Source organism: Eulemur rufifrons, chromosome 20 (genome assembly GCF_041146395.1).
Source record: "Eulemur rufifrons isolate Redbay chromosome 20, OSU_ERuf_1, whole genome shotgun sequence".
Taxonomy (NCBI): domain Eukaryota; kingdom Metazoa; phylum Chordata; class Mammalia; order Primates; family Lemuridae; genus Eulemur; species Eulemur rufifrons.
In genome coordinates this window covers 24580683-24602594 of record NC_091002.1, presented here as the reverse complement: position 1 = coordinate 24602594, position 21912 = coordinate 24580683, and the positions used below count along the sequence as shown (strand labels likewise).

General features: G+C 57.7%; 1 protein-coding gene across 1 annotated transcript; it reads left to right on the top strand.

Moving 5' to 3' along the window:
• Positions 1 to 274: 274 nt before the first annotated feature.
• BPIFB3 (BPI fold containing family B member 3) lies at positions 275 to 16154 on the top strand. The gene is made up of 15 exons (XM_069496115.1): positions 275 to 392; positions 1340 to 1496; positions 3512 to 3616; positions 4001 to 4141; positions 5379 to 5442; positions 6898 to 6958; positions 7707 to 7798; positions 7931 to 8116; positions 9753 to 9800; positions 11617 to 11787; positions 12573 to 12640; positions 13832 to 13874; positions 14672 to 14735; positions 15260 to 15336; positions 16125 to 16154. Exons 1-15 carry the CDS (start codon positions 281 to 283, stop codon positions 16152 to 16154), a joined length of 1419 nt encoding a protein of 472 aa, XP_069352216.1. The 5' UTR covers positions 275 to 280.
• Positions 16155 to 21912: the final 5758 nt, after the last annotated feature.

Below are 21912 nucleotides of genomic sequence, written 5' to 3'. Positions count from 1 at the left end.
CAAGTCCCTGCCCCTCTCTCAGCCTCAGTTTTCCCATCTGTGAAATGGAATTCGATGAGGGAGCGGCTTGGGCAGTGCCTTGGAGGCTGAGTGCGTTGGGAGCTGCAGGGCACTGCGGCCTTGGGGAGGAGAGGGCTTCCCTGGGAGTGAAGCTGGACTCGGGCCGTGCCAGGTGGGCGGCAGGGAGGTGCCCGGGCTGATGGGATCAGGGAGGGGAAGGCTTGAGCACGGGAGTGTCTCAGAGGTCCTGCTTCCGCCCCTTCCAGCTGTGCAGCCAACGATGCTGGGCGTGTGGTCCCTGCTTCTGCTCTGGGGCCTGGCGACTCCGTGCCAGGGGCTGCTGGAGACCGTGGGCACGCTCGCACGGATCGACAAGGATGAACTTGGCAAAGGTGAGCCCGAGGTGGGCAGTCTGTGCGGGGTCCGCTGCAATGTCAATGACCCCATCCACATGCTTAGAGGATCTGCTTTAAGAAGAGATGGGAAAAGTTTGCGATTCTCAGCTGCTTAGAGACGATATTCCCCTGGGACGCTGGGAGGTGCGGGGTGCTCAGGAGGTTAAAGGTTTGTTTGCAGGCTGAGAGCTGGACTGGGTGACGTGGGCTGAGGCTGTGTGGGGACTGTGTGTGGCTCAGGGATAGGGACGGGTGGGCTTGAGGAGGTCCAGGGGAAGTTGCAGGCTGGTGTCTTTGTCCCACACTTCCGGGGTGGGGGAACTCTCCTTGGCATCGGTGCTACAGGGCCCAGTGGCCCTTGGTGACAGTCTCAGGGATGGAGTAGAGCAGCTGTGAATGGGAAATGTGTCACGGAGGCCACTCTGGCCTGCCCCCACCCCCACAGGGCGGTTCCTTCCCTTCTGCCCTTCCCACAGTCTGCACAGAGTCAGACCAGGGCTGTCCCAGAAGGGCAGGGGTCACCTCCTCCAGCTTGATCAAGCCTCTGGCGGCTACGAGCTCCCCCTCCTTTGCTCTCTTGGTGCTGCAGGGAAGCCCAGGATTGGGAGCCCAAGTTGTAATACTATTGGCCCTAAACCCAATTTGCTGTGTGACTCTGGGCAAGTCTCCGCCCCTCTCTGGGCCTCAGTTTCCCCATCTGTAAAACAAAGGGATTGTCATGGGATCACTCACTCATACCACAGATGCTTACTGAGTACCTCCCCCGTGCCCAGTGGTGAGTGTAAGAAGCTGTCATGGCTCAGTGGCTTCTACCATTTGAGTGTAACCTCTGGGTTAATTGCATTGAAAGAGAGGTCTACTCAAGCTCAGAGGAACAAGGCAGGTGCCATGGTCCTGGGGTGAGGTGGGGGTTTCTTACCTTGCTGTCTCTTCTCTCTCTGCAGCCATCCAGAACTCGCTGGTTGGGGGTCCCATTCTGCAGAACGTGCTGGGGACGGTCACATCTGTGAATCAGGGCCTCCTGGGCTTTGGAGGGCTGCTTGGAGGAGGTGGCCTGCTGGGCCATGGAGGGGTCTTTGGTGTTGTCAAGGAGCTCTCTGGGTGAGTCCGTCTCGAGGCCTTTTGAGCACTGCCTGCTGTGTGCAATACAGGAGCGCTTGTTTTGTCCTTCCTCCAGGGAATGGAGGGAAGCTTGACCCTTTTTAATTTGTTGGCAGCCAGTGAGGGTGGTGATCCAGGTCTGAAAATAGTGACTCCACTACATGCCTGGCAGAATGAGAATGGCAGCATGCCACTGGGATTGAGGTTTCCAGCTCTGGGGCCAATTCTAGTTACTCGCGGTGTGACTTGGGGCAGGTTACTCAGTCTCTCTGTGCTGATCCAGGTACCTGCATGGCTCCGTCCCTTCCCACCCCCCTCAGGAGTCTGCTTAAGAGAGCCCTGTCCTGACTGGCCCTGTCTGAGCCCCGCCCCCGCCTTCAAGTTCTCTGGGCGACATGTCACTCCCCTGCACACCACAAATGTTACGGGTTTGCTTTTGTCTCCCCCCCCCCCCCCGCCTGATTATAATCCCAGGAGGTGTAGAGTTTTTATCTGGGCTGTTCACTGCCGTGTTCCCAGTATCACAAATGGGCTTCACACATAACGGATGCTCAAAAGTGTATTTTTGATTGCACAAATGAGTGAAATCACACAATAGCTAACATGTGTCACTTACCAGCCACCCAGCCAGGGTTTCTGTGTCTGGCACTGTGCTATGCCCTGTGGATGGGTTATCTCACTCGCTTACCAACCGCAATGAACGGGTGAGGAGATTGCGGCCCCGGGCAGCGAAGGGCAAATGTGTCTGTGTGTTTAATCACAGGCCGGGGGACACCCGTCCATGGCTGGTGGAGAATCAGGGCAAGGTCAGAGGACAGGCCCCAGAGAAGGCTGAGACCCAGAGTATGGGGAAGGGTCACTGGACGGGAGGAAATGGGGTGCCGGGAGCAGAAGAGGGGGGAATGGCTGTCCACACATCTGGAAAGTGGGCTGGTGAGTGTTGATGCTGCTCTGCTCGAGGCCCACTGTGTGTCACTCTGTGGTAGGTACTGCCAACAGCCCCATTTTACAGATGGGGAAACTGAGGCACAGGATAGCATTGTGACGCCCAAGGTCACATAATCAGTCAGTGGCAGAGCTGGGGCTTGAACCATCTGGCTCGTAGAGGCTGCACTGTGAGCAGCTGCTCATGGGGCTGTTGCCAGGACAGTGGGCTCACGTGTGTCGAGCAGCTAAAACAGAGCCTGGCACACAGTGAGTGCTGGGTAAATACCATTATTGCTGTTATTACATTCAGTCTCCCTCCCGCTGTGCAGTCCCCTCTCTGGGTGAGACTGGGCTCTCAGACATGAACCTGACAGTGTCCCTGCCTCAAGGAGCCCCCAGTATGTGGAGGAGCCTCACAGCAACGATCCTGTGAGCTCAGGGCAGTGATGGGGGCAGCCCAGGCAGGGTGGGGAGCTGCTCAGAGGGCATCTGTCTGGGGCAGAAAACTAGGAAGGAAGGCTTCCTGGAGGAGGCAGACCCTAGCTGAAATCAGGAGAGCTGGGAGGAGTCAGCTTGCTGAAGGGGCTTGCAGAGTGGAAGGAAGGTCATGGGAAGGGTGTTCTAGACAGAGGGAACAGCCCGGGCAGAGACCCAGAGGACAGAGAAAGTAATGAACTTCTAGGAGCCAGGTTTGAGAATCCACTTGGGTTGTGTTTGTGTGAGTCTGGGGGAGTGTAGGTGGGGGGCAATGTCAAGGTCAGAAACCAAACCAGGGCTGAGGTCGTGGGGATAGGGTGGAGAAAAAAATTTAATTCATGGAGGCTCCAGTTAGGACGAGAATATTTATTGAGCATACACTGTATCAGATTCTGCACCTACATTACCTCACTTGTCTTTCCGACATTCCCATGAGGTGGGCACTAGTATTGCCCCACTTTACAGATGAGGAAACTGAGGCCCAGAGAAGTGAAGTAACTGGCCCAAGGGCTCAGTGGTTCTGTGGGTTCGAGGTGGGATCTGTCTGGGATGATCCGGGCACCAGGGGGGTGTCTGGGAGTGAGCAGTCGGCCCCGGGACTCCCATCCCAGGCTGAAGATTGAGGAACTCACGCTGCCAAAGGTGTCGCTGAAGCTGCTGCCGGGGTTCGGGGTGCAGCTGAGCCTGCACACCAAGGTGGGCCTGCATGGCTCTGGGTGAGTGTGCCCCCGGGACCTCTACCCTACTGCTTCCCACCCCACTCCACCGCCCCACTGGGAGCCCTGCTCTGTTGTCCCCCTACCCTATTTCCTCCCACCCTACTTCCTCCCCAAGGGACTCCCCATCCTCCTGCTTCCCCCCAGATCCCACCCTAGTACCTCTTCCAGGGGACCCCCACTCCATTGGCCGCCAAGGACTTCCATCTCACTCCCTCCAGACCCCTACCCCACTGCCTGGGGCTCCCCGGAGCGGTGGGGGAAGAGGGCGCAGGCAGAGACCTGCAAAATGAGGCAGGGAGGCGCGGGTGGGAAGAGGGGCGTGGCCTACCGGGGTGGGCGGGGCCTGGCAGCCTGGCCACGCCCCAGCGTCGCGTCTCGCAGCCCCCTGGGGGGCTTCCTGCAGCTCGCTGCGGAGGTGAACGTGTCGTCGCGGGTGGCGCTGGGCGTGAGCCCGCGGGGTACGCCCACCCTCATCCTCAAGCGCTGCAGCACGCTCCTGGGCCACATCAGCCTGCTCTCGGGGTGAGTCCACCTGGGCGTCTGGGGGTCTCCCCGGAGCGGCCGGCGGGACGTCCTGAACTGGGTCCAGAACGGCCCGGATAGAGCGGTCCGGGTTCATCTGGGGTCCCTCCATCTGTGGAATCTCAGTCCCTGCTCTCAGCACGCCAGAGACCCTGCTCTGCCTCAACTTGGTGTGTGACCCCAGGGGAGCCCCCTCCCCAGTCTGGGCCTCAGTGTCCCCACCTGCATAGGGAGGGGCTGAATTTGATGATTTGGAAGGCACTTTTACATCAGACTGCTCCTTGGGGCTGTTCAGGACATGGTGGCGCTCCCTACACTTGTGTTGAATTGTCACTTCCATGGGACAGTGGAGGCCTAGAGAGGGCAAGGGACTTGCCCAGGGTCACACACAGATCAGGCAGGGACGGGACTGGGCTGGTCTCTGACTAGGTCCAAGGCTCCTCCCAGCACTCTGCACCCAGCGGCAGCCGCACCTGCTTCACACCTGTGTCTCCCCCGTCAGCCTCTCCATCCCAGCCCCAGTCCCAGCCCTCTCCCGTCTTTGCTGGAAGGCTCTGAGCAGTGACAGGTCATGGGACAGCCCTGTGTTGGCTCCCGGGCATAGGGTGAATGCGGCTGCTCCTGTCTCCAGAAGGGCCTTGAGAAGGGGGTGCCAGCAGGGTCTCTGGGCTCCATCTTGCTCCCCTGGCTGGAGGGGGCCTTGGTGGGGGTGAAGCCCAGGACGGTGTTGGTGTCCTGTGGTTGTGGTCCTGGGGTTGCCGCCCCTTCCCCTGCATCCCCATGGTCTCCAAACAGTCCTGAGCCCATCTACACGCACTTCTCATGCTCAGGCCACCCTCATTCATCCATTCATTCATTCAACAAATATTTATTGACCTCCCCGACCCCCAGCCAGGTGCTGTTCTAGGCCCAAATATCACTTGTCTACAAATGTTAGGGGAGACAAAGGGGAAGACACTTATAGAGCACAGATTGTATACCAGACGCGCACACTCCCCTGTGATCTGGGCAGCAGCAACTGCATATGGCGGGCATTGTGCAGATGGGGAAACTGGAGCCGTCCCCTGGGTGCCATGGCGAGGTGCAGCCAGGGTTCAGCTCAGGTCTCCAAAGCCCCAGCCACCCCATCAGGAGAAGGGACAGGAGAAAGCCAGAGCCCCATTGCCCACCTGCCCCGCCACCTGGTGGAGCCGCCCCGACGCGGCAGCTGCACCCTCATGCGTCTCACTCTGCCCAGGCTGCTGCCCGCGCCACTCTTTGGGGTCGTGGAAGAGACGCTCTTCAAGGTGCTGCCGGGACTGGTGAGTGTGGGGGCAGAGGGCCAGCGTGCCCTCCCCAGGGGCTGTGGCCCTCCCCGCCAGTTTTGGGTAGAGCTGGGCGCCAGGCAGGATTAGGCTGTACTTCCCTTCCACGCCCTCCAGGTAATCCGGTCCTGGCCTGCTCCTGTGTCCCCAAGGTGCCGCCTGCCAGTCTGTGGGTGGGCTGGCACCATCCTCCCAGACCTTGGAGCCCAAGTGCACAGCTCCAGGGGGCCTGAGTGACCCGCTCCCACACCTGAGTCTTTCTCACCCTGTGCTCTATTTTTGCCACGTGTATTATTAATGACTTCATGTTCTTTAAATTAGCTTGAAACTAAAATCAGGTCACTTAATGATTTTAGAGTGAGCCCTGTGCTCTTGAGGAAGCCCATTTGGAAGAAGCTCTGCAGGGGGAGGGGCCCCTAGGCAGGGCCATCCCAGGCGGATTTCAACCACAGCGTGTGGGTGCCATTAAATCACAGCCCCTGACTTGGATCTCTGGGGCAATGGGCCGGAAGCTGAGTTTTGCGCAACACAAAGAGGTTTTTAAAATAAGAGTTCATTGCCAACATTTAGAGACTGAAGATTTCTCTTAAAAATCCGAATTTCTGGTTTCTCTTGTGCAACCAGCCACCCTGGCCGCCTGGCACCTCCCTCCTGCAGGTGGCAAACAGCTAGTGCCAAAGGGGGCCACCCCCACTGCCACCACAGCCCCCTGGTCCCCTCTTCCTATTTCTGTGACTTGCCAGACCCCAGGAGCCCTGGAGTTTGGGGCCGAAAGTTCAAACGCCATAGCCCTCTCTTGTCTCTCTGCAAGCGGCAGGTCACCTTTCTTCTCTGGCCCCAGCTGCAGAGCGAGGGCTGGATTGGGGACTGGGCCATCTCTGAGGCTCCCGTGTCAATGTGTGATGGGGCTTGGAGTCTGTGACTCCCAGACTCGGGACTCTGGAAGCCAAACCACCTGCTCCCTGTCCTCACAGCACAGGGTTTGCTGTAAGCACGAGGTGGTGTGTGCCGTGGACACCCGGCTCCAAGCCTGACTCTCCGGGTGGAGAGGAGGCACCCCCTGTGGGTCTTGATTCTAGGGCTCCCAGTTCCCACCTGGGATGGGGCGGTGTGACCTGGGAGGGAACTGCAGCCATCTTTGCCTGCTTAGGGGGAAGGCCTTGTCCACACGCCACAACTGGCCTCTGAAATGTGTCCCCCCCCCGTTCCCCCAGTAACCTTTGGGGTCCCTAATGGCGTTCATGTAACCAAGGGAAGCGGGCTTGGGGCCCCCTGAGCCCTCCAACACCTCCAGCTCCAGCCCCTCCCCTGCCTCCCACCAATGTGTCCCCATCTGTCTCCGCATTCTTCCTTGCCTCGGTCCCCAGCACCACCCAGCAAAGCATTCAGAGAAAACGCTGTGTCCCCTGCAGCAAGCTCCTGTCTTCCTGTAACATCTGTCTCCCCCGACAGCTGTGCCCCGTGGTGGACAGTGTGCTGGGCGTGGTGAATGAGCTCCTGGGGGCCGTGCTGAGTAAGTTGGGGCCATACCCCCCTCTCCTCCCCCTCCCTTGTTACCCCAATGGGGTGGGGGCACCTAGGGAAGTAGGAAGGGGCAGAATCCCAGGACCTCGCACTTCCTCCTCTCGGGGACAGGCTGCCGCTTTGAGGGGACCCAGTGGAGGAGCCTGGGCTGAGGGCAGTTCAGCAGGGCGTGGGGACCCAGAGCCGTCAGTTCTGCAAATGTTGGGTGCTGCAGGCCAACACGGAGCACCTGTGTGCACCTGGCCCTGAGAGAAACGGGAGGAAGATACTGTCATTACCTGGTCCAGAGAGCTTAAGTAAGGAGGCCAGGGCCCCACAGCCACAGCGGACCCCAGTCTCTCTGCGTCTTACGGAGGAGACCCGGGTGCCTTTTCTGCCCATAAAAGGGCTTTGGGAAAGTATAAAAAGGCATAACCGGGAACAGGATAGAAAACCTGGGGCAGAGGTGTCCACGTGTGGTGTTACGTAAGAGAGGCGGGCGGCAGTGTGTTAGTGGCATCAGCTCTGGAAAGCAGGTACGCTGGCTTTGCGCCCTGTGACGGTGTGGCCTTGGGCCGGTGACTTCCCCTGTCTGAGCCGCAGTTTCCCTGCCTGTAAAACGGAGGTGGCCGGAGTGCCCGAGTGGCCACTCAGCAGGGCAGCAGGCACTCAGCAGGCACTGCGTAAGTGGGAGCGGCGGCTACCGCTGTTGGAGCCTGGGCTCATGGGGTCTTTCTCTCCCGTCCCTTCCCACGCAGGCCTGGTGCCCCTTGGGGCTCTCGGGTCCGTGGAATTCTCCCTGGTCACCCTGCCTCTCATCTCCAACCAGTACATAGAGCTGGACATCAACGTGAGTGCCCGTGGGGCCCACTGCCGCTGGCGGTGGCAGGGGACATTGAGAAGGACGGACAGGGCATGCGGGGTCGAGGGGGTTGGGTGAGCAGCCCCGAACCGTCCTCGGCCCTGTTTCCTGCCCCTGCAGCCCATCGTGAAGAGTGTAGGTGGCGACATCATTGACTTCCCCAAACACCCTGTCCCAGTCAAAGTGCCCCCCAAGGAGGACCACACATCCCAGGTGACAGTGCCACTGTATCTCTTCAACACCGTGTTTGGGCTCCTGCAGGCCAATGGCGCCCTCAACATCGACATCACCCCTGAGCTGGTGAGTGTGGCACCTGGGGGAGCTGGGGCAGGGGCTCCCTGTCCCGCTGTGCCTGGGCAGAGCTGAGCTGACCTAGCCACATCATCACCACCGATCAGCCTTGCCGAGCCCGCTTCTCTATGATTATAATAGAGGAGTTACACTGCTGCTGCCCACTCCTGTACTTGGGGAGACATTGCTGGTGGATAATGGCCCTCTACTTGGTTAACCCTGAATGAGACCTCTGAATCCTCAACTCAGCACTCCAGGAACTCACTTTCCATTGGTCAGAACTAGCATATGAAATGTAGCCCACTTTCCACCCCGGCACCAGATGAGATCCTCTAGAGTCGAAGACCAATTTTATACTAAAATGTGAATGGCTAACATTCCACCACTTTCTCAAGAGCATATTTGAGTTGAAGAAAAGAAACTAGGGTTGGCCTGTACCAAAGGTCACTTGGACATTTATTGTGAAGCCTCTGGGACCTCCCTGCTACCATTGTGGCCCCTCTCACAGCCTGGTGGGTCTGGAAGTTCCAGCCCCTAGAAGCCCCAGCCAGAGGCACTTTCTTGATCTCAGCCCGTTCCAGAGGCAGTGAGCTCTGAGCTACTTGGACTCCCCACCTGTAGCTCAGGTCCAAGGGAGCAGAGGTTGGTCACTCACTCCTTGCAAGCGGGGATCAGAGCATGCTCCGAAGGCCTCTGGGAGGTTGGAACAGGGCCCTGAGGCAGGAAGCAGGTGTCTTCTGGCTGGGAGCAGTCATGGCCAGACAGAGACTCCGAGTGTAAGAACGTGACTGTCTGGGCAGCCTGTGGACATGGGTATGTATATCTGAACCTCAGAGCACACATGTCAGTGCTGTCCGCCCCCACGGTGTGTGCTGGTGAGTGTCTGGGAATCCTTCTCCCCGGAGACAGGGTGTCTGCGTGTTTATCCTGCGTGAACAGGTCTGTGCTGAGAAGTGGGTGCATCTGGTTCAGGGGGGTCTCAAACGTCAGTGCTCCGGAAGGCTGGGCTATCGTTGATTAGCGGCCTGGTCAGGCGGTAGCGAACTGGGGACCCTGTGCCCCATTTCTCAGGCAGCTGCCACTCAGCTACCCCAAGGGGAGAGGGTACAGGCCCAGTGTGACCAGATTTTCCAACTTTTTAGCCAGAAACCAGAAAATGTATATAAAGCCTCCTGATATATAAATACTAGAAAGAAATTCATAGTTTTTGAAAATACTGTTTTGGTAAAAGGCAGAAACGTCTGGGGTCAGATTCCGAGGGCCTCCAGATTGGGAGCTCTGGCAGAGCGATTAAAAGGTTCTGAGATTAGGCTGCCCAGGTTCAAATCCTGGTGCCACCATTTACCAGTCGTAGGACGCTGGGCAAGAGCTTCAGTATCTCCATCTGTAAAATGGGACAGTCGTAGCACGCATCTTTGAGCTATCGTGAAGGTGAAATGAGTGAATGCACACAAAGCCCTTAGCATGCGCCTGGCATGTAGTAAGTCAGTAATCACTGGCTGATAGGACAAACTTGGGTGTTTGCAGCGATACATGTGTGTAATTGGCAGGGGCGGGGGAGGGGTGGGCAACACTGTTCTGTGTGTGCCGAGGGATTCTTGTCCTGTGTCTGTGTTCACTAATACTCTCTCCCATTTGGTCTTGGGTCCAGGTTCCCGTCCCATTGACAACTACAGAGCTGGCTGCTTTGGTTCCTGAGGTGAGTGACCCTCTCATGGGCTTTGATCACTGTAGCTCTCTCCCAAGGAGCCTGAACAGACTCCAGAATCTTACTCAAATCAGCTTTCCAGGCAACTGCAACTGAATGTTGAATCCAAATTCACACTAAAATGTGAATGACTAATGCCTTATTCTTTCCGGATAGCAGATTTTGCCTAGAGAGGAAAGGACCAAGGTTTGTCTGCTCCAGAAGTCAACTGGGCATTTGTCCTATGGCCATTGCTTCTCTGGCAGGCAGGCAGGCAGGCAGAGGACAGGAGATTCTTTCCAGACTACTGAGCCTCCTCCCTCCCTCATCTGCCTTACTGCATCATAGTCTTCTCTGTCCCCAGAGAGAAGGCTCAGGGCACTGGTCTTGGAGAGGGAAGAAGAGGGAGAAGAGTTGGGGAGGTTTGACTAGTGGGCATTAGTACATGACTTCAGGGTCTGGCCTTGACTTTTCCATTCATTCAACTGGGTCTGGACCAGCCGATTTCCAGGTGTGAGACCATGAATTCTTACTAAAGTTGAAATGACTGCTACAAGCTCCTTATGTAACAGCAGATTCTGGTAGAGGTTGGAGAGAAGCCCAGAGGGCCTGGGCTCTTACCAGAGAGCATAGAGGGGGCAGCTGAGTTTGGGGGTGCAGTGGATAACTTCCGCAAGTCCTTGAAGGAGGTGATTCAAAGAAGCCTTGATGAACGAGGTGGCTAAAGGGCACTGGAGTCCCAGGGCAGGAACGAGCTTGGGGTTAGACATTTGGAAGAACTTCCTGAGGGCAGGAGTTGTAAGATGGTGGGAGGGACTTGGGGCAGGCAGAGGTGGCCAGCGCAGGGATCCCTGGCTGAGCAAGCCAGGCCTGTCCCTCCAGTGCAGGGGGGCTGGTCTGGCCTCTGGAGGCCAAAGCCTTTGATCTCCGCTTGCTGGCCTCGCAGGTCAGAGCCCAGCCCCGGCCCTGAGCCTGCTTCTGTGCCTTCAGGTGCTGTGAGCACATGCGGGTGGAATCGGTGACTCCCGTCCTCGTGATCCTGCAACTCGGGAGTCTGGCTGGAGTAACTGGTCCCCAAATCCCAGCACTCAGGTGTCCGGAGGGCCACACTTCCGTGTTCTAAGTTCATGTGATTCCATGGTCCCCATCACCTCTTTAATTCCATGGTGTTGTGATGATGAGACTCAGAATTTCTGGATTGCGTGATTCATTCAGGGGTCAACTAATATCACTGAGCACCTACTGTGTACCAGGACCCATTCTGGAACAGGGACATACCTGTACCTATGGCTGTACAAAGGGCAAATGGTGGAAACAGACAGAAGCCTCTGTATACAAGAGGCGGCCACTCTGCTGGGGTGACAAACAATGAAAATAAACAAGAAGATGAACAGTGTCAGAGGGACACTGGTTCCCTGGGGAAGACATTTCCAGGCAGAAGAAACAGCAAGTGCAAAGGCCCTGAGGCAGGTGGGAGGGACAGCCAAGGGGCCAGCGAGTCTGCACAGGGGAGAATGGGGACAGCAGCGGGAGGCGAGGAGGGGTGGAGAAGAGGGCAGGGATGATCACATGGGGCCTGTGGGCCTCGGCGAGGGTCCTGGCTCTGCATGAGACAGGGAGTCCGATTGGCAGTTCCGTGGGTTGGTGTCTCCCTATCTGAGCGTCAGCCTCGTGGGGGCCCAGACAGGCCTGTCTGGTTCACGCTGTAACCTCAGTGCCCGGCATGGTGCTGGTGCCCGGTACCTGCTTGGCGAGTGTTGACCAGCTGATTCTAATGCTGGGGCATCTAAGCTGCCCTCGTGCCCCTGCCCTGCCCCTGTTTCTCCAGGCCCTGGGGAAGCTGCCCCCAGGCCGGCACCTCCAGCTCTCGCTGTGGGTGAAGGAGGCGCCCACAGTCACGCTCCAGAACAAGAAGGCCTCGGTCTCCATCCCGGCCAACATCCACGTGCTGCCCTATGTCCCTCAAGGGACCCCCGAAGCCCTCTTCCAGCTAAATGGGGTGAGTGGCCAGGTGGGGAGGGTGGCACGCGGAATGGGCTGCCCTCTCCAGGCCTCGGGTGCCTTCCCCCCAGTTTCAGGGTGGGAGGCCCCACGTGACACAGCACAGGAAGCTCCTCCCCCACGATCTGGTCTGAGCCCTGAGCGCCCACCTTGGCTCCTGCCTGCCCCCTCCTTGCACGTCTGCCGGGCCTGTCGGCTTGTCCTCTGCTGCCTCGGGACCTTGGGAACGGCCCTGCATCCCCCCCACCCCCGACTCTGCACACACCTCCTCTGGGCCTAGGCAGGTCCCTCCCCTGCTCACTCCCTTCCCCACCTGCCCCTGGCCAAGCACCTGAGCCTGACACACAGCGCCCTCCTGCCTCGCCCTCTGCCCGCCGGTCCTTGCACCCTAAGCCTCAGTTACCCAGGCCTGGCAGGTCCTACCTCCCTGCCCTTGTTCGTGCAGGGTCTGCCTGCAGCACCGTCTCCCCCCTTGTCACCTCACTGGGGAAGCCACCCCTGCCGCACTGCAGGCTGCACTGAGGGCCGCTCCGAGCTCCCGCAGCCCTAGAGCGCCCTCTCATACAATCCCAGTTGCCCTAAACTTGAACACTCTGGTTCTAGAACACCAGAACCTTCCAATTACCTCCCCGGAGCCCAGCACAGCCCGTGGCACGCAGTAGGGCCCCAGCAAGGGTCAGTGGAGGGAACACAGAGCAGAAATCCACCTGCCGGCCGAGGCAGACCCGCCCTCCAGCTCCCTCTGCTGACTCGGGGGTAACCTCTGCTTGCTTTGCCCTGTAGGTTGTGACCCTAAGTGCCCAGCTGGCTCCCTCGGCCACCAAGCTGCACATCTCCCTGTCCCTGGAACGGTAAGTCGGGATCCTGGGGACAGGATCTGATTTCCATCTTTAGGGGCCACCTCCCACTTACTGAGCATCAACTAGGTTCTGGATGTTTTTCCAGCATCTTCTCTGCCTTCAGGACCTGCCAGGGAGGGGACAGTGTTGGCCCATTTTACCTGCAGCTGGGCTCACAGGAGCGGGCTGCAGAATGGGCTTCCTCTGCTGCCTCCGTCTGCTCAGAACCTGGCTCTGGAGCTAGACCTGCTGCCGGGGTGTGGAGCAGGCTTATGTGATCACTCCTGTGCTGTCAGCCCCAGAGGCCACCGCAGAGACAGCTGTCCTTGAGCGTTGCACATGCTTTGTTACTCACACAGACTTGTCACTTCTCTAATCTACCACCCTCACCCGTGTGGGAACTTGGCATCATGATAGTCTTAATGACCAAGAGGATGGTGTTGATGACAACCCTTCGCTATGCACGCCCGGCACTTTACAGTGTGCCAAGCACTCCGCGGGCCCCGCTCACACGGCGGGCTGGCCCCGGAAGCAGGTCTGCACTCGGGACCTGGGACTGTCCGTCCCTCCCCTGGTGGCAGGGGCTTTCCCAGGGGTCCCTGCGATCTGTCTGTCCTGAGCCACAGGCACCTAGTGCTCCCCTGACCCCGTGTCAGCATCCCCTCAGATCCTCAGGCTACTGCTGCCAGCGCACGGTCCCACTGCTGGCCCCTTGCTGACCTTGGCAGAGGGCCCTGCCCACCGCTCTGTGTGTCTCCAGTTCACGCCTCAGCCCTTTGGGAGAGAGAGACGCACACCCAGGCTCTAGCCCTGAAGCTCTGTTTGGGCCAGCTGTGATCCATCAGTGGATTGCTGCCTTTAATGAGCGCCTGCTGTATACAGGGCACTCTGTCCAGTGCCCAGTCGGGGGGAGGATCATTCCTCCAAGGGTTCAGCGACCTACCCAGGGTCAGACAGCTGGGGGTCAGAGGTGGTGGTCACGATGTTTCAGAAGGGAAGTTAGGTGCCTCCAGGTCCAGTTTACAGGTAGGAAAACCGAGCCCCTGAGTCATGGCTGGATAGAGGCAGAGCTGGGCCTGTAACCCTGTTTCCTGATCCTGGAGATCCATGGCTGGGACAGGCCGGGGTGGGTGGGAGGGGCAGGGCTGCTCTCAGCTGAGAGCGGGGCTGGGGGTCCCCCAACTTCTCTCTTCTCTCCGCCAGGCTCAGTGTCAAGCTGGCCTCCTCCTATTCCCGTGCCTTTGACGTAAGTTCCTGGGCAGGTGAGAAGCGTGGTGGCGGTGAGGGGCTTCGGGTGTTGGGGGGAAAGTGGTGGCCGTGAGTCGTGGGCCGTATGGCTGAGCTGGCCTCGGTCTGGGCCCTGCCCCCAGCAGCCAACATCCGGAGTGGGCACACGTCAGGGCACGTGTGTGCACGTGAGAGACAGTCACCTCAGGAAAGTGATTGTCACCATCTTCCACATCCTGGACCCTCACAAAGTTGTGAGTGTCTAGAACCTCACAAGGGTAGAAACTTCTGGAACTCCACATGAGGAATTGGAGGTCCTCATGTGGAATCCTGGTCCTCAGAAAGGTCCTGGAACTCAGAAAGTTCTGTTTCAGAGCCCACAGGGCCCTGAGGTTCCTGCTTCTCACAGAGTTCTGAGGTTTTGGGAATCTCACGATGGGCTTAGGTTCTAGAACATTCTAAGGGCCCCTAACCTGATAGGAATCTAAGGTCAGACCTCACAGAGTTCTTCTGGAGCTGGGCATATTTCCTTCCCTCTTCCTCAGGCACTGTCCCCTCCATGCCCCACAGGCTTTTCTTCTAGGAAGGCACCTCTTCCAAGCTCATGGGCCAAGGGGAAAGCCGGCCTAAATCACAGAGTCCCTTTCAGGGTCCCTAGTGGACAGTCCACCCCCGTGGGCCCTGTGCTCACCGAGAGCTGTGTCCACAGGCCTGGGGGAGGCCGGGGCAGCCAGGCCTCCGGATTTCCCTCCCGGGGAAGGGGGCGCTGCGCCCTGCGGGGCCACAGCTCCGAGCATCCTGTGTGCTCTGTTGCAGGCGTCCCGTTTAGAAGAATGGCTCAGTGACGCGGTCCGGGCGGTATACGTGCCGAAGCTCAACGGTATGGTGGCCTGTGCTATCCTCTTGGACACACGAAGTGTCTGAATGTGGGATTGTCTGTTGCCTCTCCCCATTGTTCTGATGGGGACACTGAGGCCAGAGAGGGGTTGATCCCCATTTGTAAGATGCAGAAACTGAGGCATCAATGTTTCCATTCAAACAATGTAGATTAGCGCCTACGTCATGCCTGGCACAGGGTCCCAAGAGCTAATCTGACCTGGATCCTGCCTTAATCTCCCACAATCCGGTGGAAAATAGTCGTATAAATAAATGATTAGACTATAGATGACCCAGAGTATTCAAGGGATTGACGGAACCTCTAGGAGTCTTTGCTGAGGGGAGTCACTGACAAAATACAGAAAAGGGACATATTTGTTCGGGTGTAAGAGGCTGAGTAGGAGTTTGCCAATAGGAAGCTGAGTCCCTAAGAAGAGAAATGGCTGGCTCAAGGAAAGTGGTGGAACAGGGTCAGCAGAGTCCAAGACCCCCCACATATCTTTGCTTTCAACTATTCCCTCTTCACAGTGGCCTTGGGTATTGGAATTCCCCTGCCTAAGATTCTCAATGTCAATTTTGCCAATTCGGATCTGGAGATCATAGAGGTGAGTTTCCCATGCTGATGTGGCCCACATGAGCCTTATGCGTGTCTCTGGAGAGCCCTGCTTGAAACTCATGAGAGGGATGCTCTGCCTCATCTTTTGGTCTGTCCCTGCACCATTTTCTAAGTTGCTCAGAGGATTACAAATTGGTAAATATGTGACAGGTGTGCTACCACTCCTTCATGACTTGCCCATGGCAGACATTGTCAATCAATCACAGAGTTCTTTCCTCTCGAATTCAGACACACATCTGGGCTGTAGAACGGAACCTCAGATTCACTCACAGAGTGGCAGTTCCCCTGGCCCAAGGGTAGCAAATACATGAGCCATCTCTCCCTTATCCCGTGCCTGTGGCAGACATGACTAATAGATTATGATACTTTTTCTTGCTGAATATTGGCACAGCCTCACAATCTAACCAGCACAACTTTGGGTCTTGGAATAGCTCTGAGCAATGGGCAGAGCAAAGAGTTTCATACCCATTTCTCAGATGAGGACCCAGGCTGAGGGAGGTCAAATTTCTGGCCCAAGGTCACACAGTAAGTTAGTGGCAGAAATAGCACTTGAACTTGAGTCTCTTAAGTCCTAAAGTCAGAACCTTTGTCCCACCCTGGATGTCATTTACCCATCATTCATCCTTTGTTCATTCATTCATTTCATGAGTGCCTGCTGTGTTCAGGTACAGTGCTAACCCCAGGGCGGGGGGACATAGATGGCTGCGAGATGGGGGTGTGACAGGGCTGTGGGGCACAGGACACAGAGGCCTGAGCGAGAGCTGCCGTTTCTTGCAGAACGCCGTTGTGCTGACCGTGGCATCCTGAGGCTGAGATGGCTGCCACCCCCCCTGTTGACTACCAGATGCGTCTGCCATTCTGCCTCAGTTTCTCTCCCAGCCTCTAGCCTGCGTTGGTGACAGTATAAGCACCCTGTGCACCCAGGTCCACCTGTGCCCTCCAGCCCTGCCGCTCTGCTCCCGTTTGGGGCTGGGAACCGCTGGACTGGCCGTAGAACTGCTTCAGAGAGGGCTCCGGGGCCTCAGTAGCGAGTCCTGAGTGTTCAATAAACCACTCCTCTGTCTCGGCCCTGGCTGCTGTGTTCCCCCGGCACATAGGAGCCGCCTCGCTCGGCCTCTGCCCCCAGGGCCCTCCCCAGCGCCAGGCAGGAGCTCCTGGAAGGTGAGGGGACTTGGGGCCTCGTCTTTGTAGCTTTGAGCCCCCAAGTGACCTTGTTGACTGGGGCAGCCTCTGTGTCCTGTCCTGCCTTCCTCGCCTCCCGGCCTCCAGCTCTCTGTGTCTCTCTCCGCTTCTCTCTCTGTTTCTCCAAGTGCCTCTGTCTTTCACCTGTCGCTCTGAGCCTGTCTGAGTCTGTGTTTCTCTCCGTCTCTGACTTTGGGACACTTACTAGAAGTGACATCGGAGCTGAATTCTGAAGGGTAAATAGGAGATTTCCGGGGAGAACGGGCGCCGGCACTCCAGGAAGCAAGGGTGGGTGCGGCTGGGCCCTGCCCCGGGAGGGCTCCCTGGTGGCTGCACATCAGGCTGGGACACTCCTCAGAAGAAACTGAAGCCGGGGCAGGGCCTGGCTGGCCCAAGGCCACACAGGGGCAGAGTTGGGACGAGAGGCTGGGGGTCCTGCCCCTGGTCCTGGCTCCTCCCCACTGCTCAAGGTGGGCCTCTGGTGAAAAATGGCCCCACGTTGGCACTCAGAGGTGGCCTGAGTGAAGAGGTGCCAACGAAGTTTTGGTAACTGGCTCCGAGGGTTGGGGGCTGGGGACAGGCAAAGGAGAGTTGGGGTCACCTGAAGGTCTGTTCACCACTCATCCATCCACCCATCCATATTTCCTCCTTCCTCCCTCCCTCCCGCCACCCTACACTTATTGTCCCTGCCACCTGCCAGGCCCAGCGCTGGGTGACATGTTGGGGTTTATCTTTGACTCCTTTCTTCTAGTGTTACTGAGTCCCATAGTGGTTAAGTGTGTGGCTTGAGTTAGTGGCCTGTGCTCAACTCCCATGGTGGCCGCTGGCTGGCCACGTGGCCTCAGGCTCGTCATTTAACCTCTGAGCCTCCTTTTCTCCGTCAGTAACTTGAAGATGTTGTAATAAGGTTATGAGGGTTAAACCGGCACCCAGGAGGGCGACTTGACCGTAAGAGGCACCCAGTTCCTGTTAGCTCTTGTTACTGCGGCGTTCTCCCCCCTCCACGCCTCGTCTCGTCCCTCCTCTCCGCCCACAGCCCCAGCGCACCCTCCCCGTCCCTCACGAGGAACGGCCCTCCCTCCCTCCCACACTCCTCTCTTCCAGCCCGGCCTTGACCTTGTCTGCCTGTCTTGCTGTCACCGACAGCCACCCCCCCCGCCCCCCATGGCTGGATTCTCAGCGCCAGCAGGAAATCATCCGAGCTCCTAGGTTTGGTGTTCAAGGCTGCCTGGCCTCAGCCAATTTCTCCTCGTGCTTAGAGAGGGAGCAGAACTGTCTCTGAGCCTCAGGCTCCTCGTCTGTGAAATGGGAATATTATAGTATTCGCTTGTGGGCAATTTGCGGGTTAAACGAGACAATCCTTGTAAAGTACTGAGAAGCGTGCCTGGCCCAGGGTAAATGAGCAGTTACGTGCAGCCAGGCCTTTGCACAGCTGTTCCCTCTTCCCGGCGCATACCCCGGCCCCCAGGTGTGCGTGGCAGCCTCCTCCCACCCTCATACTGGGCATGCGCAGCGTCCTGCCGCCCCGTACTGCAGGCCGGTCCAGTACTGTATTCGCCACGGCGAGTGGTCGCTGCCTGGTCCCCTCTTCCTGTTCAACCAAGAGCTCCTCAAGGTCAAGGACAGTGTCTGCTTCATCAGGATGAGTCCTGCAGCTGCACAGAGTAAGTGGTGAGAGCGGCTAACCTCTGTTGAGCACTTACTGTTTGCCAGACACCACGTGAGATGCTTAATATCCCTCAGTGCGCTTATTTCCCAGCGCCTGCCATGGGCGGTGTTGTCACCTGTTTTACGCGTAAGGAAACAGGGGCCCAGAGAAGTGGCATCAGACAGCTTCCAAGTGGCAGAAGCAGGGTTTGAACCAGATCCGTCCGACCCTAACTCCAAAGCCTGGGCTTCCCACTGCTGTGCTGAGAAGGAATCTTCGCTGCCTTTATCGCACGCTTGCTAAATGCCGGGCACCGCCCTAGTGCTCCAGGTGTTATGTTATCCACTCTTGAATCAGCCCTGCTCTCTAGGAACTGTTTTTACTTTCATTGCACAGTCGAGGAAACTGAGGCACCGAGAGGTTGAAGGACGTGCCCAAGGCCACACAGCTAGGCAGTGACAAGGTCAGAATTTTCTTTATTATACTGTATTTTTACTGTAAGGGTCAGGATTTGAACCCAGTAGCCACCCCTTCCCCCACCTCGACTCTGGAGCCCAGGCTCTGAGCCTCTGCCCTTAGGGTGGGGGACACAACAAGACTGCTGGGAAGCCCCCGAGTCCCCCGGGCAGCTCTCTCGGCCCTATGGGCTGACAGTTCATGAGGGGACAAGCACTGAGTGGGGGGTTGGTGGTGGGTGTGGGTCTGTTTCCTGATCTCAGCAGCCCTTGTGTGACCCCTTCGGTCCCCCACATGGCCCCCTGCATGGCTGAGTCACCTTCGGGATGTGTCGCCTCCTTGGGAATCTGGATGTCCTTCCAGCCCTCCCCCCGCCAGGTCCCTCCAGCCCCAGACAAAGGTGCTCTTTGGACGCTAAGCCCAGGTGATCTCCCCGGCGCCAGGGCTGCGCTAATCCTCTCAGGGTGGCCAGGGGACCGGCCGGCCTTGTGGCCACCAGGGCCTGGCTGGCGTTAGGACTGAGGACAGGCACAGAGCCTCAGGTGGCTGATGACGGCCACCTTCGTGTGTGCACCGCCCCCTGCAGTTTATCGTGTGCGTCTGTGCCCACTCCTGGGCGTAGGGAGAGGCACCTTTGCCCTCTTTGCACTTTATTTCAATTTACTAAGGTGATATATTTGTTTGACAAGCATTTTATCACACTTGCTAAGTGCCAGGCAATGGGGGACCACAAAGATTTTAAACGAGGGAGGCCCAGGAGCAGATTTACTCAGATAAGTATGATCATTTTGAGATATTTCCAGTTTCCCCATTTTGCAGAAGTGGGGCACAGAGAAGGAAAGTTTGGCACAAGTTTATGCTCGTAGCAGGTTGGGCAGGATCAATCGCTAGGCAGTGGCAGCTTTCACCGAGGGAGCCCGAAGGGGGACTGCTATTTACTGAGCTCTCCTGAGGCTCCAGGCACATCCCAGACATCTCCTATGTAACCCTCAAAACCCTGCTGGGGAAGTGCAATTACACCCATTTTGCAGGTGGCCAGACTGAGGCTGGGAGGAGAAGTGGTTGTCCAGGCTGAAAGGGCAGATGGGATGTGGGAACGCAGGTGTGTGTGACTCTCAGGGTACCCACCCCAGGGGCCCTTCCAGCCCCCACAGCAGGTGACAAGGTGGCCCAGATCTGGGGCTGCAGCTGCTTCCTCATGCCCCGCACAGCCCTCCCAGACTTGCTGCCACCTGGAGCCAGCAGGGACCCAGGGTGATGGGGAGAAACATACCACCTATGAGCCCTACTGGGTGCCGGGCCCCATTCTCAGGGCTCTGCGGGCGGGGACGGTCTCAATCACCATCTTACAACCAAGCAAACAGCAAGAACTGGCAGCAGGATCCAAGCCCAGCAGCCAGCTCCAGAGCCTTAACTGTTCCATTAATGCACCCGCTGCAGATGGGGAAACTGAGTCCTGTAGAGGGCTGGCCCAGGAGCACAGAGGAAGCCAGCAGTGACATCGGTGCAGCGTGGCAGGACTTCACATTGATGACTCCTGCCTTAGGAGCCCCCCCACCTCCAGGGAGGAGGCAGGAAGCATCTCTACGTGGAGTTTGGGGCAACCACACGTTATTCCCAGCCTGACTTGCGAGCAGGCCGTGGCGGGGTTGGGGAGAGAGAGGGGCCCCTGCCTCTTAGAATTAGCAGACAGGCAGGGAGGGGGTGGGCAAGATGTGGCATCGATTAAACACAGAGGGACCTGGGCGGGGGCTGGGGGAGGGAAGGATGAGGCCTCAGAGAGCACCCAGTCCATGGAGAGTAAGAGATTCACTCACTCACTCATTTGCTACGCTGGCATCTGGGCCTGTGCTGGCCTAGGAGTGGGGCACGTTCCTGGTTTGCCTGGAGAAAGGACACCTCGGTCTGGGCACCAGGGATCCCTGCGTGATCCAGAGGAAGGGCAGTGGCTGGGGAAGCTTTCCGCAGCAGCTGACATTTTGACCGATGGAGTCTGGAGAGGGCATTGTAGGTGGCAGGGGTTGCACGTGTAGGGGCCCGGAGGTGCGCTGGCCGGCGCGGTGGCTCATGCCCGTAATCCTAGCACTCTGGGAGGCCGAGGCGGGAGGATTGCTTGCGCTCAGGAGTTCAAGACCAGCCTGAGCAAAAATGAGACCCCATCTTTACCAAAAAGAAAGGAGGAAAAAAAAAACCAGCCAGGCACTCATGTGCCTATAGTCCCAGCTACCGGGGAGGCTGAGGCAGGAGGATCGCTTGAGCCCAGGAGATGGAGGTTGCTGTGAGCTACAATGACACCGCTGCACTCTACCCAGTGTGACAGAGTGAGACTCTGTCTCAACGAAAAAACAAACAAGGCAACTGAACACCCCTTCTCGCAACCCCTTACCCCTTAAAAAAAAAAAAGATAGAAAAAAAGTAGGCCGGGTTGGGGAGGGGCGATGATGAGCGGGGTGGGAGGATGACCAGCTGTGTGAGGGGAGGAGTGGGATGTGAGTGTGGAAGGCCCTGAATGCCAAGGGAAGAGGTCTGGGCCGTGTCCCCGTGTGTCTTGGAGGGGCAGCTGGGAAAGGGCAGAGGATACCTTCTGGGGCAATTGAAATGCTCCGTGTCACGATGCGGGTGTGGGCTGTGGCTCCCTGGCTGTATAAAATTGTCAAAACTCAGCAAATGAACGCTTACGATCTGTGCGTTTCACTGTATGTGAAGATCTAAAGTAAAGGAGCAACGTTGCACGCATGCTGAAGTGTTTCCGGGCAGTATACTGATGTCTGTGACTTTGACATGCATAAAAAATAAACGATGGGTTAATGGGTGATGCAAATATGACAGGCTGTTAATGGTAGGTGTGGCTGGCCGGTGGAAGGTGACAAGTGTGTGAGTGTGCACTGTACGGTCTTCCAACTTGGCTGTGCGTGTGACATTTTCATAATGAAATGTTTGGGGGGAACATTCTGCATGGCCAGAAAAGCGCGTCTTGGGCACCAGCCGTAGGTTTGAGGGGTTGGATCCGTATCCATCTCCCCTGATCTTCAAGTCAGGCCTGTGAGGCAGGTACTATACCCATTTAACAGATGGGGATAATGTGAGGCTCAGAGAAGAGAAGTGGCTGGCGTAAGGCCACACAGGGAGTTGGGGGCTGAGCAGGGTTTGAACCCGGGTCATGCTGAGGTGAGTCCGGTCCCGGGCACCTCCCGTCTGTCCAGACCAGCTGGAACGGGCAGAGCCTGCCTTAGGGCCAGAAACCAGACACATCTGGGGACCTTTCCAGTTTCCTCTTCT

Excerpts from the sequence above, each read along its gene's own strand:
- BPIFB3 (XM_069496115.1), top strand. The coding sequence starts at position 281 with ATGCTGGGCGTGTGGTCCCTGCTTCTGCTCTGGGGCCTGGCGACTCCG. Across the intron at positions 393-1,339 it reads CAAGGATGAACTTGGCAAAG|CCATCCAGAACTCGCTGGTT; the intron begins GTGAGCCCGAGG and ends CTCTCTCTGCAG. Across the intron at positions 1,497-3,511 it reads GTTGTCAAGGAGCTCTCTGG|GCTGAAGATTGAGGAACTCA; the intron begins GTGAGTCCGTCT and ends CTCCCATCCCAG.